At 38.0% G+C, this 18,109-nt stretch overlaps 1 protein-coding gene across 1 annotated transcript in view; it reads right to left on the bottom strand.

Annotated features, from left to right (window-relative positions):
• Positions 1-9,478: 9,478 nt before the first annotated feature.
• kcnh8 (potassium voltage-gated channel, subfamily H (eag-related), member 8) overlaps positions 9,479-18,109 on the bottom strand; it is a 70,615-nt gene continuing 61,984 nt past the window's right edge. The window contains exon 17 of the mRNA XM_011480853.4: positions 9,479-10,299. Coding sequence (XP_011479155.1) covers positions 9,709-10,299 — 591 coding nt within the window. The 3' untranslated portion in view covers positions 9,479-9,708. The remainder of the gene's footprint in view (positions 10,300-18,109) is intronic.

Genomic DNA, 18,109 nt, shown 5'->3' with positions numbered 1-18,109 from the left:
ATTTTGTCTCAAGTTTCACCAGCAACCACACTAAGCCTTATTGTGAACATAACACAATTTTCAAAAATCAAATCTAAATGATCTAAACCAGCTTTCTCACAACAATTTAAATCTGTGATTATCAACTGGCCTTCCTGGTATTCTAAAGGCCCCAGATTGTAGCAGTATGTCCCCCTGTTTGTCCCACATAAATGCTTCTGAGCCCCATGGAGCTCTTAGTCCAGTTAAATACACAAACAAGCACAAAAACGTTTCAATTCTCATGGAGTGTCTGCAGCTTCGAGGCAGAATCTGATCATATTGAAGGTCGTCTTCTATTATGTCAGCAGCCCATGTATTTAAGTTTGGGCTGCCACAAAGGAGGGGAGGAATTTCTCTCAAAGCATACCACATTTCACTGAAGAAGACCAACCAGACAAGAACTGTTCTTCAAAAATCAATAAAATTTGCACTTTGCCCGGAGCCCGTGCTTTTGCATACAGCATCATAACTGCTATTCCTTTCACAATTACAACTTGTATGGATACAGATAAAACAAATCAAGAATTACAACATCTAAGCATTTATATTACCTCACCCTCTAGAGTTACCATTTGTTTGTTTGTTAAATTAGAAAATATTGACTGTCAAATAGCCAAATGGACCAACGAACCGTCCAGGGTGTACCAGGGTGCATCCAACCCTAACCCAACAGTGGTTGGGATAGGCTCCAGCAACCATGTGACCCTAAGGATTTAGAAACTGATTAGACATTAAATCAGACATTTAAAAATATCATCTATATGTAAATGTTTTTAGTGCTCAAAAGAGCATAATTGATTATTACAACCGGGTTTTAAACATTTTTTTAATTTCATATTATAAGATTTTGTTCATAAAGTTAAATCATTTCTTTGAAACATCTGTATTTTTGAGAAAATTAACACTTTAAACAGGCTGCAGTGACCTTTTTAGCCTCAAAATTCCATATTTTTAAGCAGAAAAAAAAGAAATAATTTGATACATTTAACAGTTTAATCAAAATAATTAAGATTATGTTTTTTTTCAAGTTACTAAAATAAAAACATGGAATAAAGAAAGTCCCACTTTCTGCATGATATTATTGCCCCAAAAGATTAATCTTTGTGTGCAAGAAAACAAGACAGAAAATCTACATTTGATGATTGTGAGCTTTGATAATTGGGCAAAATTGAAAACAGACATGACTTTATAGATGAAATCACAATTTCCAAGAGTAGGAAAATTTGTAGGGTATTTAAATGAAACAGCCTCACTTTAAGATGAAGTGTTCAGTAAAACGTGACCAGTTTGACCTTTACAGCTGTGTCTGGAAACCGCCTCCTCGATTAGAAATGCTACTCTGTGGAAATAAACCTCTCCCAGATCTGTAAATCCAGATCTCTGTGTATTTGTACTCTGGAAGATAACTCCAGTAACTTTTTTTATACGAAAAATTTATGGAGGATGTAACAAATGAAAGGTTGAGTAAAAACTGCTCTGCAGTGAGACATGATAAGGGCTGAATGATGAGGCATTTGCCTGCAAACACAATGCTCCAGGTTCAGACTCCAGCTTTTTCTTTCTCTGATTTTCTGTGTGCAGTTTCTACTGGAGTCCCAAAAACAAGCAGATTAGGTTGTCTGGTGATTTTAAATCAGAACTGAGAGTGAGCATGCTCGGTTGTTTGTCTCCGTGCGCCACCTCTCGCCTGACAACAGCTTGGAGCGGCTCCAGCACTCCCCCCTCCCACTTGACCCTGAACAGCATGAAGCAAGTACAGAAAATGAATAGATTGAATGTTAACTAACTCTGTTCAGCGTAGCTATATGTGTGCCCTTTTGAGATATCATTGTAAAATTTCTTAACCTAAATCCAATATAAGCCAGGGTTTTTCTTTAGTTCCTCTTTTGGTGGATTTTTGTCAAAAATAAAGCTCAAATTATGCCTTAAAACACCTTTTTATGTTCATTTCTACATTATAACAAGTTAAAAAGGTTGTAGAGAAAGGTTGTAGAGATAAGTTAAAATGAGAGAAAAAGTTTAAAAAAAAAAGTAGCCATGGCACACTTACATCGTGGTGGATCCCAGTGAAGTCTTTCATTGATCTGACAAGCAGAAAGCTGCAGGAGGTAATAAATATTTTCTGGTCTTGTAGAATTTTTCTCCCGCACTTAAAAGCAAATATTTTCCTTCTTTCCACCCCTTAATTCATCTCCCTTCAGCCCTGAAACTGTCCCTCGCTGATGCTGTCTGACCTTTTGCATGCCCCCCTCTGCATTTTCCATCTCCTCTTCATGCTCAGGATGAGTGTGATAAACACAGTAAACACCCACATCAAATGCAGCTGGCTGCTGGGCATGTCATACTCTCTCCACACTGCAAACATCTTCCGGAGAACCACAGTGACTCAGATGAGCATCAGCTGCTGTGGTTGAGAGGAAGCAGGGTCTTCTTCACCAAAATCCATGGATCTGTTGTATCAGAAAAGAGGTGTCTGCACTTGTGCAAAGTGCAAACCTCAGAGAGGCTTACACAGACCTCGTTGATTCAAATGATCTGTAAAGAGCAATTAGGCCTTTGTGGAGCAGGGTTGACAAATAAAAAAGGAAACCAAGTGCATTAAAATATGACAGAAACTGGCAGCAATTAAAAAAAAAGACTCCAAGTTCAGCAAGGATGCTGTCAAACACCAAATGCTAAAAAAAAAAAGGCTTTTCCGGATAATGAACTGAGAAAAATAATATTGGGTGTGTGGATTGTACAGGCATGCTGAATGATGATTAATAAGCCTCATGAAAAAAACAAAAATAGAATTTTTAAAAAGCAACTAGCATTGTCAGAATCAGACAAATCTCCATATTAGTGTTAAAAGTTCCAGCATTTGCAGAGAAACATCAGCCCTTTCAGAACGTCATGTTTATTAATTGTTTATTGCCATTGGTCTGTATGCAAATTTACATGATCACTAATCTATCCATCTATCTATCTATCTATCTATCTATCTATCTATCTATCTATCTATCTATCTATCTATCTATCTATCTATCTATCTATCTATCTATCTATCTATCTATCTATCTATCTATCTATCTATCTATCTATCTATCTATCTATCTATCTATCTATCTATCTATCTATCTATCTATCTATCTATCTATCTATCTATCTATCTATCTATCTATCTATCTATCTATCTATCTATCTATCTATCTATCTATCTATCTATCTATCTATCTATCTATAGGTGACTGATGATGACACTGACTCTCTGATCCACACCCTCAGGATCTAATGTACTGACATTGGGATGTCATTCGGGCTCGAGAAATGAAGCCGGATGGTGACAAAGAGAGGCAAGGTAGTCCACACAGGAGGGGTCTCACTCCCAGAAGGTCCAATAGCAGACATTGAGGACAGTTACAAGTACCTTGGAATTTCGCAGGCAAATGGCAACCTGGAGCAAGAAACAAGGAAAGCTGCAACATCTAAATACCTCCAACATGTGAAAATGATTTTCCAAATAAAAGATAGTAAAAAGAACAACAATAATCACAGCTTGACTGCCAGGAAATTACAGTAAAATAATCTTCTTTCAATCTTTCTCTCTTATAGTGGTTACACATTGGCACCATTATGAAGCAACAGAGCTCCGATCAGTGTGTTCATGGGTGTGTGGGTGAATTTTGTGACTGTGAACGCAAGAGTTTTGACTGTAGAAGCCCAAAATGTTCATCTACGCACGTTTACATAGACTTTTCATTTGAAAGCAGACGCTTGAATGTGGCTTGCCGAGGACAATGTGAACGCATGTGAACGCTTCATTTATTGGTAAAAAAATAAGACTTTCTAAATTGTTGTATTTTATATGACGAGGTACAGCAGTGATCTTTTTCAAAAATAGATGGCATCCCTTGAACAGATAGGATACTTGGAAAAATAAACAAAACATTTTCTGTTAAAAACAGAAAAAACACTATTTAGTTAGACGATAAAAGGAAGTCAATAGTCATAATACGTATCTTCTTGTGGGTTATTTAAGCTGTCTAGCCAGCTGTAACATGTCTTAGTAAAGTCTGCAAGTGAAAGACTCTCTTGGTCGTTCTTCTCACAGTTTGTAAGATTGTATGCGTAAGCAATACAAACTTATTACACGATCAGGGAAAACACAGTTCTTGTTACCTGGCAATTATGTCCATTCAATCTGGCCCCTGACAGTGAAGCTTATTGCAATAAGAAATATTTAAATTCATAAAACAAGTGCTGCAATTTCATAAAATGGAATTGGATTTGGATCGATAAACAAAAAAACAATTAATAATAAATAACAAATGTTTGAAAAGTGCTCCATTCCACCAACTTAAAAGTAGAAATATACCGTTTATGAATGTTACATTTACAATGACTGACAGCCACTGATCACTTTCCGGCCTTTACATAGAAAATCTGGATTTTTTTTTATGCAACGTAAACAACAAGCTTGTGTTGCGCCTTCAAGAATGCGCTGATCACGGGTTCTTGAACGTGCTTTTAGCATATATATAATATATAAGATGCTGGACTGTCGTTACCCAATACTAGTGCATGTACCTACTGTTGGAAAAGGCTTTGTGCGAAATGTCAGACTGGTGCAACTCCCTTAAATCTTGCTTCAAGCTTTTTCTTTCACAGCTCTATTTCGATATGTGACTGACTTTGTGTCATATAATCCCAACAGGGGACAAATCACAATAATTAATTACTCGTCCATGATAAACTTTATAAATGGTTGGCACTTCCATGAAAGAAAAGGGACCCTACCCAAATGTCACTACCACATCCAAGTCCCTGATTGGTTAAAGTTCAACTAGCTCAACTTGCAACGCGTGTTTGATGGCCACACATATGCAGAGCCTAAAAACGGGCTTAAAAATATGCGCAACTTCAGGTGAGTTTTGAATGGTGAAGCCCGAAACATGTATATACCCGGATTTACATTGACTTTTTATTGGAAGTGGTAGCTTGAACAAGCATTGCTGAGGGTGATGTGAATGTAGCTTTTGCCTTTAGCATTTCAACATGTGTCCCAACAACCTTTGCTGATTGGCACAGCCAAGAGTGCACCTCGAAAGGCAGACACCGCCATTAATCTCTACTTCTGACACGTTCTGTTTTGCCACCCCTCCAACCAGTCATACCAACCCCAGAAGCAGACGAGACTCATTCATCACAACACACTGAATGTCCAGCAGCTTCCCCCTGCCTTCCTGCTTTACATCAGCGCTAACAAGATTGATGGTACAGTACTAAATCATTTTATATATATATTTATGTAAAACACATAAATGCACCACATGCTCGGTGAAAAACCAACAGAACCAAAACAATGATGTGTTTTTAGCCCCTAGGAGCAAGAAGGTCTGCTGAATGCTTGGACAAAAACACAACTAGTTATTACCTGAAAGAAAAGTTCTCACTCCAACAAATTGTGTTGTTGTTGGTTTTTTTAAAGGGAAAATCTGGGTCGATGGAAGAGATTCTTTTCACTGGGTCGATGTGCTCATTTGAATAGAAGAATGAATTCATGTGTGTGCTCTGTATCCCTGTGAATGCGGGGGACGGGGATGAATTGTTGCTGTATTTGGGTCAGGGCCATCGCCAAACAATGCAGAGGGAGTCCAATTGAAACTCACAGTGATGTATGGGATATAAAACGGAAAGTCAAGTTTGTGTTTGGTTGAAAGATGAGCGCTTCTTAAAAATCTATTGGATCCGAACACTTCTCGTAAAAATTTCCAGATAAAAGAAGCAGAGTGCAAGGCAGGATGCCAGACGGCCTTCAGATTGCTAATGACAGAAAAAGTAGCAAAGCGGTGAATAAAAGATGAGTTTGCGAGCAGGTGGATAAAACGATGCATAAACGGTCATGGTTGGGATTGTCTGCACACCATTAAAGAAGGAAGGGTCTCCAGACCATAGGATAAATTACAGCATTCCCACAGATGTGCAGCTAAATACACAAACAATCCTTCTTAGTGGAAACAGCCACCTGGAAGTTAATTTTCAGCTGTTCTGGCCTGCATTTTCTGTAAAAAAAAAACACTAAACACTAGCACACAATAAACACACGATTGAGCTGTTATGAGGATTATGATTGATCAAATGTAGCAATCTCACTCAGCATCAGAGACGAAACGTCAAAAACACAGGGGATGACAGCAGGAGAGAACAGTTGAACCACTGATAGGTGGACCAGGCTCTTCCCCAGCACACTTCCTCTGCCAGCTTTCAAGTCCTGCTTACAAGAACATGGTACTTTTCCCTAAGCTGCAGCAGACAACACCAGACAACCACACAGAGACAAAGCAAATTTACCATTATACAGAAAAACACAGCCCAAATGCAAGGTGGAGGACACACAGTCAATTTAACACCCTTTTGTTAAGAAATCAGCAACACTAGTGTACTGTAGCGTAAAAATGGATAGCAGTTATGAAAAAAGAGAAAAAGATTAAATAATTCTATGTATATGTAGCTGTTTCAACCTTTATAAAAGGAATAAAAAATGTGTACCAGAACTAATACTTATGAGTTACTTAAAAAACATTTTAATGCTAGTTTTAGAATTACACAGCAAGCTAAAAGTTTCTTTTAATTAGATTGATCAAATTGATCAAATTTTTATTAATATTACTTCTAAAAGAGGCCTGTTACTAACGGAGCTAAGGCAACCTCAGCCTGGTTGTCTTTTTCTTTCTAAATACTTTTAAAGACCCACTTTGATCATGTTTTGATCTATTTAAAGCATTTCCAATGATCTTTTAATTATTATGATGCAGTTTTTACCCAAAATAAAAGAAAAACTTGTGTTGTTTTCTACGAAATAGTTTCTGCAGAGCAGCAGAGTAGTTCATTAACCCTTGTGCTATCGTAGATGAACCCACCCTTACATCGACGTGTTATTCCTACCATGACAAAGGTGGATGAAGGTGGAAAGATTTCATGTAATCCATGGACACCAGTGAAGATCAGAAATCACTGAAGAAAAAAGGTTCAGAGCACTGTCTAGTGGGTCTAGATGACCCAACTCCCAATGTTAAAGTGCCTCGGATAGCACAAAGGTTAAAATTAGCCTTTGAGTGGTGGGCGGGTCTATTGGTGAGAAACAACCCTACCCCGCTTCCTGTGACCCATCTGTTTACAAGCCCTACTTCATGCTAGCTTTCAGCCCCTCACACCCCCATTCTAACATTACCGGTGCAACAAAAATGGCGAGCAAAAAAAATGTCAGGCTGCAAAGGCGCCTGACAGTGTGTGAATACTGTATGTGTGCGTGCATGGGTGAATGGTACTGGGACTGTAAAGCATTTTGGGCCTTCTAAGAAGGTAGAAACGCGCCATATAAGTATACGCCATTTACCATTTGAGCAAGATGTCAGTTAAAACCAAGAAGTACATGGATCTAGTGGTCTAATAGTGGATGGATCAGAATGAAGTGGAGCAGGGAGCTTGAGGTCTGCTCAATGTATTCTACAAAACAAATACAATCTTATTTTAAACTGCATTTTTTCATCTGCCCCTGATTTAAATGACTGGAATGGAGAAACACTCAGAAATACAACTGTGAGCTTTATTTTCTTCCTGGATGTCCTCCTTCATCAGAAAAATGCCACAAGAACATGTTAAAACCACCAAAAACACAATTTTTATCGGAGTGGGTCTTTAACTCTTGTGTTATCCTAGGCACTTTAACGTTGGGAGTTGGGTCATCTAGACCCACTTGACAGTGCACTGAACCTTTTTTCTTCAATGATTTGTGATCTTCACTGGTGTCCATGGATTACATGAAATCCTTCACCTTTATCCACCTTTGTCATGGTAGGGAGAACACGTCAATGGAAGGGTGGGGTCATCTGGACCCCCTAGGATGGCACAAGGGTTAATTGCTTCACAGGACCCAGTCAGATAGCAGATGGTGGACTATTAAACATAATATAATGAATAGTTAACAGATTACAAAACAGTTACATAGTTCATATAATGTGTTCAGTGCTGCTCGAGGGCTTGATTATTACCTTTATGCAATGATCCTTTTGGGTCTTTTGGTTCAGGATTTTTTCATCAATTGCAAAAACAGAATTTTAAATAAAATGAGCCTGTGACAAAAACGAAAACAAATCAAATGTTCAAAATGTGTTCATATCTGTCTCCCTTCCTGAAACTAATCTAGTTTTTTTCTAGTCATAATATTCTACAATTTGTTGATAAAACCATTTCCATTGCACATGTGTGAAATATTAGAAGTGGATTTAATATAAAAATAAGAAAAATATACACAAGGTTATGTCAACCTATGATGAATAAAGAAGCCACCAGAAGAGTCATATTTCTTGTTTATTAGCATATCAATTTTTGTATCTAATAAATATCAAAAAGGGGAAAAGAAGGTTGATTACAGTACATTCCATTAGCAGAGTAAAAGGCTCAAATCTACAGGAATTCAAAAGAGAAGAGTAGATCTGCTGGACAAAAGGTTTGACTGCATTCAATGCCAACAGCTAACACACCGGCCATAAATTCTTTTACAGCTGCAATATTTTTGCCGACATCACACTACTGCATTCTTTGAGGTAAAAAATAAAAAATACATCTTTAGTATTGATACATTCATAGAAATATAAAAGTGTCTTTATTTCCCTGTTGTGCTTTTTATGTGGGAATATTGCCTTTATTCTTAACAGCTAACAAAATCGATCCAGGAGATCGTAACCCAGGATGATTATCAGGGTAACAGCTTGCAACGTGGACCAATTTAGCATCAGTAATATTTGCTCCAGGCCACTTTACATCAGAGGGGGGGAAACTCCTGTGTGCCTAAAATAGCAGCACTGTTTAAACGGAGCTCACATTCAATAAGTAGGCATCTGTAAATTCCAAGTTCAACCATTAAAATATTGAACCACGTTTCCTTTAAATAGACAGGTAAATGGCAAGCTGAATCTCCACGGGCTGACATGCAGCATGTCAATGTGGGGCTACAGGCACTACTCGAAAGGCATGCACAGAGAGTGGAGAACCAATGTGAGGTGCATGGGGAGAACAACTGCAAAACAGAGACAGAGAGGGAAAACGAACCCCTGTGTTCAGCTTGACAGACGACAGCATGGTTGCGATGCCCAAGGCTTAAAGTGCCCCACCGCCACCTCCACAGCCAGCTTCCTCCATCCTTTACCCATTCTGCCTGCAGGTCCAGCAGTAAATAGCACAGTACGCCCCATTTCTCTCCTCACATTGACTTGCGAACCCACTTTAACAAGTTGTGCACTGTTCCGCGGTGTCCAGAGCATCCGACATTGGTTAGATAAGCAAGGAAAGAAGGGGTAAAAGGAAGGAGAAGAAGAGGGTCGGAAGGAAGCAAGAAGGAGTGCTCAAAAACTACTTTTTCTTTCAAAGTTTCTGTCTCATTCTCCATCAGGGCAGAGTGCTTTCTCTGAAGGAGCCTCAATATACTGCTCCCAAATCTTTTCTTATATTAAAACTAAGCCTCTACAAGGTAAAGCTAACACCTAAACCCTCTTTCATGCAAATACATTTTGAAAAGCGTGCCTTTAAAAAAAAACAGAAATGTTCATTGCATCTCTGCCATGTCTTGCAGTGATATTAAAGTTCTGAGCTGAGTGTGTTTCCAAAGATTTTATTGGAAATGTCCTTAGGAAACTTTTTAAAGGTCTGCTACAAACCTTGGTTTGGGCAGCGATGAACCAATCCAAGTCCAGTTTGAGGAGAGGATCCAGAACTGTGATAAAGCCCCCTTTGTCCTCCGTCCTGCGGAGGTGAACTGTCCACACTTGACATTATAGGGGTAGGAGCCTGAACCTCGCAGCATGGGATATCATGCAAACTGCAGGACGATGAAGGCATAGGAAGCTCTGAGATGACAGAGGCCGGCTGGAGCTGATAAGAGTCAGGAGTTAAAGGTGAAGCTGAGCTAGGCATGGCGGGACATGCAGCTTGGAGGCTCTGTGGTCTATGTATTAAAAAGTCTGTGTGGCACATCACACTATGCTGCTGTGCGGCCGCGAGGGATGGAGAAGTTAGTGGCATTGGTGCTTCTGTCCAAATGGAGGCAGTTTTAGAGGGGGATGGTGAAGGGCAAGACCGAGTCGGTGTGGCAGGCCGCAAGCACATGTGGTGTGCCGGAGAATAATGTGCAGGACACACTATTGTAGGCGGCTGTACTGATGGAATTAGGGTCTCCATGAGTTGGGCCATTCTCTTCATGACCTGTCCAAGGTCGGCTACTTCTTTCCGCAGGGTCCCCACCTGCAGAGACAAACAGATGATCTCTCAGAAGACCTCACAATTTTTTTCATGGCCTCATGTTAAAGATCTACTGATATGTTTTAATGGAAAATCTCATATGTACACGCTAATAAAATAAAGTAAAAAGAGAAAAGTAAAAAGAGAAAAACATGTTTCATTTTCACAAATATGTTAAATACTGTAATGGCAAACTTCGTCAATTCATGGTGATACTTTTTAAAATTAATTATTAGCAACAATTTCTGTAAAACATCCTAATGTCACATTTGTCAAGGCAAATTTAGATTTTTTATATCACAATTCACATTTTTGACTACAACATACCATTAAATGAAATTTCCCCATTGTGGGATTAATAAAGTCATCTATCTATCTATCTATCTATCTATCTATCTATCTATCTATCTATCTATCTATCTATCTATCTATCTATCTATCTATCTATCTATCTATCTATCTATCTATCTATCTATCTATCTATCTATCTATCTATCTATCTATCTATCTATCTATCTATCTATCTATCTATCTATCTATCTATCTATCTATCTATCTATCTATCTATCTATCTATCTATCTATCTATCTATCTATCTATCTATCTATCTATCTATCTATCTATCTATCTATCCATCTATCTATCTTTCTGCCCGCCCGTCCGTCCGCCCGTCCGTCTGTCTGTCTATCTATCTAAAGACCCACTCCAATCATGGTTTTTTTATCTTCAGAGGAGACCCAGTGCTCCCTTCCCTGTTGATTAGAGCTTGGAGCTTGTAGCCCACCCACTGTATTTTCTACGTCACAAATGTGATCTTTTTCCAACTGCATTTTTTTCATTTGCTCCTGATGCACAATAAATTGAATCAAGAAAAATTTAGAAATGCAATTTTAAGCTTATTTTTTACAATTTATGTTCTCCATCATCAGAAAGATGCAACAAGAACATGTCAAAAACACCAAAAATAAAATTTTCATCAGAGTGGGTCTTTAAATCCAGGACTCCAGCATCACTTTGAACAGAAAAAACATATACTTTTTCCTTTTTTACATTATTGGGATTAAAATCATGTATCCCTGGACCTCATTGCTCTTCTCTATCTTTTGAGTTCCTTTTACAATAATTCAAATTATTATTATCTGTTGTGGCAAGTCCATGAAAGCAACAAAAATGTGTCTTCAATTGCATAAATGCTAAAAAGTGATGGAAGTTTTTTTTACTATTATACAACAGCACGCATCTCTGATCTAGTGGTGTTTAAACCCAAAGTCTTCCAGGGCTTATGTCTTGATTCTTTTCCATCCACCCCTGCCTCTGCTGCTTCTTATTGGTAAAAGACACTTGATTCAGACAGGTGCCCTGCCTCAGAAAGTGAGGCAGGGATTTCTGAAAAACAAGCAGGGTCTTTCATGTATTTACCTTGTCTTTGTATGATTCTTTATAAAGTTGAGTTTACGTTTGTGATCAGTCTTTGCATTCTATAGTAATTGCGCTATTACTTTTCTGACCTGCGCTATTAAATTCTAAGTCTAAGTCACAACTGTACATATGGGTAGATATGGGATGTCTGGAGAGAAAAATTAGCAAATCTGTGCGGCGAATGCAGGTTGCCAGTAGAAACTTTAAGGATTGTAACCCAGTGAAACTGTAAGGCAAAAATGTATAAGCACAGTTTTGTCTACTTAATGCTGCTGGCATCAGGTTGTAGTGAACACATAAGACACGCGTTATGGTAAGTAAGGTGAGATGGAAGTAAGTGAGATACAGGCATGTCCCAAAGATATTTCCTTTTTTTTCGACCCCTCTGAATCCTGTGCACTCCTTCGGAAGCTTGTTTGTACTGTTCAGGTGTTACAGTTCTTCTCAGTCGCTTTAGTACAATTGTCAGATCAGAATGAAATTCCCAAAACTATTTGTTCAATCTTCACATCATGATGTCACTTGTGCACATCATGTAAGCAGTTTCTCACTTCTTTGAATAAGTTGCAATTGTTTTGGTACATCCATGCAAATGATTATGTACAATTCTCTGCTCTTTGCTACATTATCAATTGTTTATATCATGTTGATCAAAATGTATTATATAGTTCACTGTGTAATGGTCTTACTCCTCAAAACTCCTAGTCATTAGTTCATCGTATAAGTCATTAACTGCAAAATGGTTGACCAAGTTGTCATGATATGACAAAAATATTTCGCTGCATTGCAAGAGAGGATATTCGCTGTGATGTGGATGAGAATTTGTGGCCTAACATACAGGAACGACAAGAGGTGTAGGAAGACCGCACAAATTCCTACTGCACTGCCTGTACTGTTGTACAGAATATTGTCCTATCTTTTTTTTCCCTTTGTGTTACTGTTTGCAGTGGGTTTTTTCTATGTTGGTATGACATGGTCTGTCAACAAATTACAATATGAACAATAAAAGTGTAAATGTGAATCTTGTCCAGTCTCTTGCAATCAAACAAAAAAGGTGAAACTTACATTTTACAATAATTGTCATCCAAACTTTAGCCATAGTTTACATCAGAACCTCCCTCTAAAGTACACAGTTATATTGACAACATGACAAAGTAATTCGACTGTCTTGTTCGTAGACAATGACACAAAGACTTGACATTCTGATGGCACTGACATGTTCAATGACATAAAGACTTAGTTTTGAGAGATGAACTAAAGATTTTGAGCACATTACAGGCTTTTGCAAGAAATCCGTAGCGTTTTGCTGTTTGTGCAAATTTTTTTGAGAAATGCACACATGTATTTGCAAACTTCAATTCTGATCTGAGAATTGTACTAAAGCGACTGAGAAAAACTGTAAGCATGTGGTCCTCGCACATCTGTTGCATTCACCCTGACTGTTAGAAATGAGGAAATTGGACAATCAAACTTTAGATTGTGATGACATACAAACATCTTACAGACACTTCTGTATCACATGCACACAGTATTTGCACGGGGTCAGTAAGAAGCAGTGAGCACCTCCCTAATGACTGGAGTACTACGTACAGGGTGCTGTGTGACAGCATCACACAGAGCATTTTTTTAGCAGTTTTTTTTAAAAGGAGGGTCTAAGGTTTAGCTTAGTTTAGCTTAGTTTAGCTTAGTTTAGTTTAGCAATCAGCTTTTGTATTTTATGACGGATTTTATGTTTTGTACAATAACCTGTGTAGCGCGTTGAGACAACTGTGTTGTAATATTGGGTAATATAAATAAAATGGAATTGAATTAAAGTAAAGTGTGTGTAACTTACACTACTGTACAAATACTTCACAAATACACATATCAAACACAACAATGGTACGTTCCACTTTTACGAGGTGGTCCCACTAGTCTCAAGCACCTGCAAGAGACATCTGCAACACTCTTAAGATCCTGCCACTCCTTTTTACAACTCTCTACATGCCTGGACAACCCAAAAACTTGCAGCACCCATTTAGGGATTGACCCATACGGGTGCATGTGGCTTTATAGATTGACAAGCTTCTCTGTTTGTGGAAATCCATCTTCAGATCCTGCTGAAGCTCTTTAAAGCTCAAGTGGCTGCTAGAGCCAACTTAGTTACTGTTGGTTGAAGGCAGGGTACACCCTGAACAGGTCACCAGTCTGTTGCAAGGCCTTACACTCACATGCACACCTTTGGACAATTTAGGGACACCAATTAACGTGTGAAGCATGTGGGAGGAAAACCTGGTTTTGAACCCATACAAGAAGATGCACTCAGAAACTCCACTCAGAAAGGTCCCTGTCAGAATTTGAACCAGGGCTTTCTTGCTGTGAGGCGAAACCACTGTGAAGCTGTTGAAAACGCTCTCAAAATGAGAGATTTTTGATATTTTCCATTAAAAATAATCTTCTATTTAGCCACAAAAAAGATTGGTTTCTGTCTGTGTCATGTTCTGTAAGGACATGATCATGAAGCCCTGCCAACCATCTGCTTCTGTTCACCTTTCCCCTCGTACATGCATGTGTCTGATGACGTTGACCTTTAAAACTTGAGGCACATCAGCCCCTGGAGGAGTGCACAGTAACAAATGCAAAGTGCTCCAGCTGCTGGATGAGGATAACAAAAGGGGATCATAGTGGTCAATCAATGTGGTTGCTCTAAGCCAACTCACCACTAGAGTGTCAATTTTCTCAAACATGACTACAGCTTTTATAAATAACACATAGCATGAAACAACAAAGTCTAAATAACAAAGGCCTTAAGTGCCTTGTTTCTGCTGTAAAATGTTTTTTTTTTTAAATCAGTCCAAAATAGCTGTGATATAAATAGAAAAGCTGAGTATTGCAGGACAGTGAGCTGCTGTCATCACAACTCTTGGCCTCACACTTTTGACTCAACTCCTTGTGGTCATGCTCAGACAAAGCAGCCCCCAGACAACTGCCGCTACAGGTAGAACTTCCAATAATTGTTATACTTGATCATTAATATACCAGTAATGGTCTTGAAGCAGGGATTTTGATCCACATGCTCCAATTCCTCAACAGAGAACACTATAAGTTGTTCTCAGGTCTCCCCAGTCTTTGATTTCCACATCAGTGTATTTTTCAGTTGAATGTTGTCCCTCACTCAGGGTGTTTTCAGACTAAGGAAAGGGCTGACAGACTCTTTAAATTTGACAGGAAAGTCTGAAAACATTCATTTGACATATCAGGCATGAAAGAAGAAAGGAGTGGATCAAGGCACCTGGAAAAGTATTTCAGTTACAAGAGTAAGAGCTACTTTCAGCCTTTAAAGGATTGCAGTTACTTTGAGGCTCATATCACCTTCATTGACATGTAGTAAGTCTATCTTTGAGTATTTGTAAGGATGACTAAGGGTGTATGTGATTGAAATGTACAGCTCTGGCTCACTCACCATATCAGAGTCACATTCAGGAAAACCAAGACACTCAAGTCAAGGTGCAGGTTTGCATGTACTAAAAATTATCTCAGGAATAGGTTCCTGGTCCAAGTGTGAATGTACCTTCAGGGACCTCAGCTGACTTGTTTTGATGGGAAGGAGCAGTAACTCTGTAAATCGCTTTTTTGGTTACTGTGATTTTCCCTTTCTCATTTTGTTCCCTACTGCTCGGCCCAAAATGACTGTGGCCAAATGCAATGCCAAATTCCAATAAGCTTAGAAAAACTAAAAAATAAAGTGATGCCAGTTCCAAACTAATTAGAGTTAAGTAATTCCTGCAGCACAACTAGAAAACCAACATAATACCTCAGTTGAAGTATTATCATCCAAATTCAACCACTAAGAGAAAAAAGGGCAAACAAATGACAAGCATCAAAAAACAAATTCACTAATATAACAGTATTGTGACAATTTTATTTTCACAAAAGCTGCAACTATATTGGGACCTAAGGCTTGTTGGATTTTTTTTTTACAAAACACATTCTTCCACTTTACAGGAGGTGTTTGAAAAGTTGATCTTGCTAGGAGCTTGTTTTTCCCATCACAACATGTTTTCTAAAGCTTCCAACTTAGAGCGTCTAATTATTTCTATAAAATCACAGTAACTGTAGAAAAAAAAGGCGCAATCCTTTACAGGGCTGGCCAGCCTCCAGTTCTCCCTGGACGTTTTGCTGCTGATTAACTGGATCAGGTGTGTTCAGTCACTCAGGATGTGGAATCTCTTGAGTCAGCCAATCAGCAGCAAGCAGGTCAGGGAGAGATTAAAAAAGGCAGAGTTTGCCAGTCCTGTTTTATTGAATAAAGTGAAAACCCTTTCTGAAGTAAAAGTGCTACTTTCTAAATAAATATGTATTGGAAATTTGGTGTTTGGAAACGATTCGTGCAATTAAACACCATCCAGTATGCATTTATCATTTTAGCAAGAACATATGCATTGTCAAAGTTTACAGCAAATATTACCCAATTTGTGCTTGATGTACCATAATTGTTTTTAATGAATGGGTTGTTAGTCCAGTTTCTCTTTCAGAAGAGCCATTAGAAAAATCAAGAATGGTGGCCATTTGTAAAGATGGCAGCCATACGCTCAATTGCTATGGTAATAATAAATTGTCTATTTGCCTTAGTCTCAAGAATATGGGCTGGTCATGCGCAGTCTTTAAACCTTACCAACAGAATAACATTTTATTTAAATCACATACTGTATATACTTTTTTAAATCTTGAATTTTTGTGACTATTGAGCTTTTCTAAAAGAGGAGATCCTAAGGTGCCAAATTTGGTTCTTGTACCACAAAATGCATGATTATTATAATAACTGGCTCCACTCTAATATTGAGGCAGTAGGTTACAAGTGGTGGAGAAGATCCATCATCAAACTTCCTGCTGTGTTTTGCCTGTGTTATGACAAGCTCTGTCACTTGTAAAAATCTCATCAAATAACGTTTTGTTCCTTTCACTGCGCTGGCATCCTGATGTTTCTGAACTATGTGAATGTTCACCAAATAAATCAGGGTTTTATGTGTTTCTTTGCATGTGTTTAATCAAATTTGAACAGCTTGAGAGAGTATTTACATTTCATTATTTCAGTGTGGTTTTCATACAAAAACGTCAAAACCCAGACTTCTGCTGCAGCACAACTAATCAAGACAACAACAAAAAAAAGATCATAAAAGCTTCAAGTTTATACTCAGAATAATGTAGGAGTATTTGCTTTTGCTACGTAAGCTACTGCTCCTTAAAAAAGTGGGTCACTATTGCTGTGAATGCAAGTGTGGATCCCTCTCAGTGTGTATCTTCTGTTTCCTCTTGTAATTATAAGTGAGGCTATTGAGAAACTGCTCTCATTCGCTTTATATTACTTGGTGGGGTAGCATTACTTTTTTCAACTGTTTTAACGGATTATAAGTCGTGGTTCTTTATATAGTAAGGCCAGGGGGTGCGACTTATATGTGATTTAAAAAAAGAAAAAAAGATGCTCATTGGTTCCTTGTTTTCCCACAAGCAACTGCTAGAGGGCACTGTAGGTGTGTATCAGCATTTACTACTGAAAGCAACACAGAAGAAGAAGCTAGAGTCCAAACAAACGTGAAGAATCTGGACAATCTCCTCCTGGGGGGTATTCCAGGAAGCGTGTTTAAACTAGCCTGACTTTAAGCCTGAACTCTGGCTGAAATCCGCCTGAACTTGCTTACTCGGGGTATGTCGGTTCCAAAAGACCAGATATGAGTTAGCGTAATTACGCTCGACTTGGTAACCCTGGGTTAATGCTCGTGCACAGCAGGTACATAAAGACATTCTCAATAGATCGCCGATTTCCGGAGTCACCATGGAAATGCGTGGTGAAAAAAAAGAAAGCGCTATACTTCAGACGGAGTCTGAGGTTTTAATGACGGCGTATGAAGATTATACGTCCATCAAAAAAGTAACATGGCTGCATCATCAAAAGAAAGAGTTTCTGCTTGTAGTAGAAGAACAGACAAAGTAAACGCATGAGTTTCTGATCTTATTTCCATCTTCATGTGACACACACACATATATATATATATATATATATATATATATGTATATAAATATATATATATATATATATATATATATATATATATATATATATATATATATATATATATATATATATATATATATATATATATATATATATATATAAAACTTATCCAATTTTGCCAACTTAAATGAATTACTTCTATTGATAAGAAGTAATTAAAACTCAGTAGTTGTTAATACAACTCAAATTTACATATTTATTTAACTAAATGTCATATTACTCCAATTCAAGTAATTTCTTTTCCACCGTAATGAATTAAAATTCTTGAACTTTCATATGTCTAAGTTTGAGCTGGCAGATCCTCATTTTTATAACAATAAAAAGAACAAAACAGTTTGTAAT

Source organism: Oryzias latipes, chromosome 11 (assembly GCF_053564925.1).
Source record: "Oryzias latipes strain Hd-rR chromosome 11, Olatipes_Hd-rR_3.1".
Lineage (NCBI taxonomy): Eukaryota > Metazoa > Chordata > Actinopteri > Beloniformes > Adrianichthyidae > Oryzias > Oryzias latipes.
The sequence above is the reverse complement of the archived record's forward strand: the minus strand, read 5'-3'. Positions and strand labels throughout refer to the sequence as shown.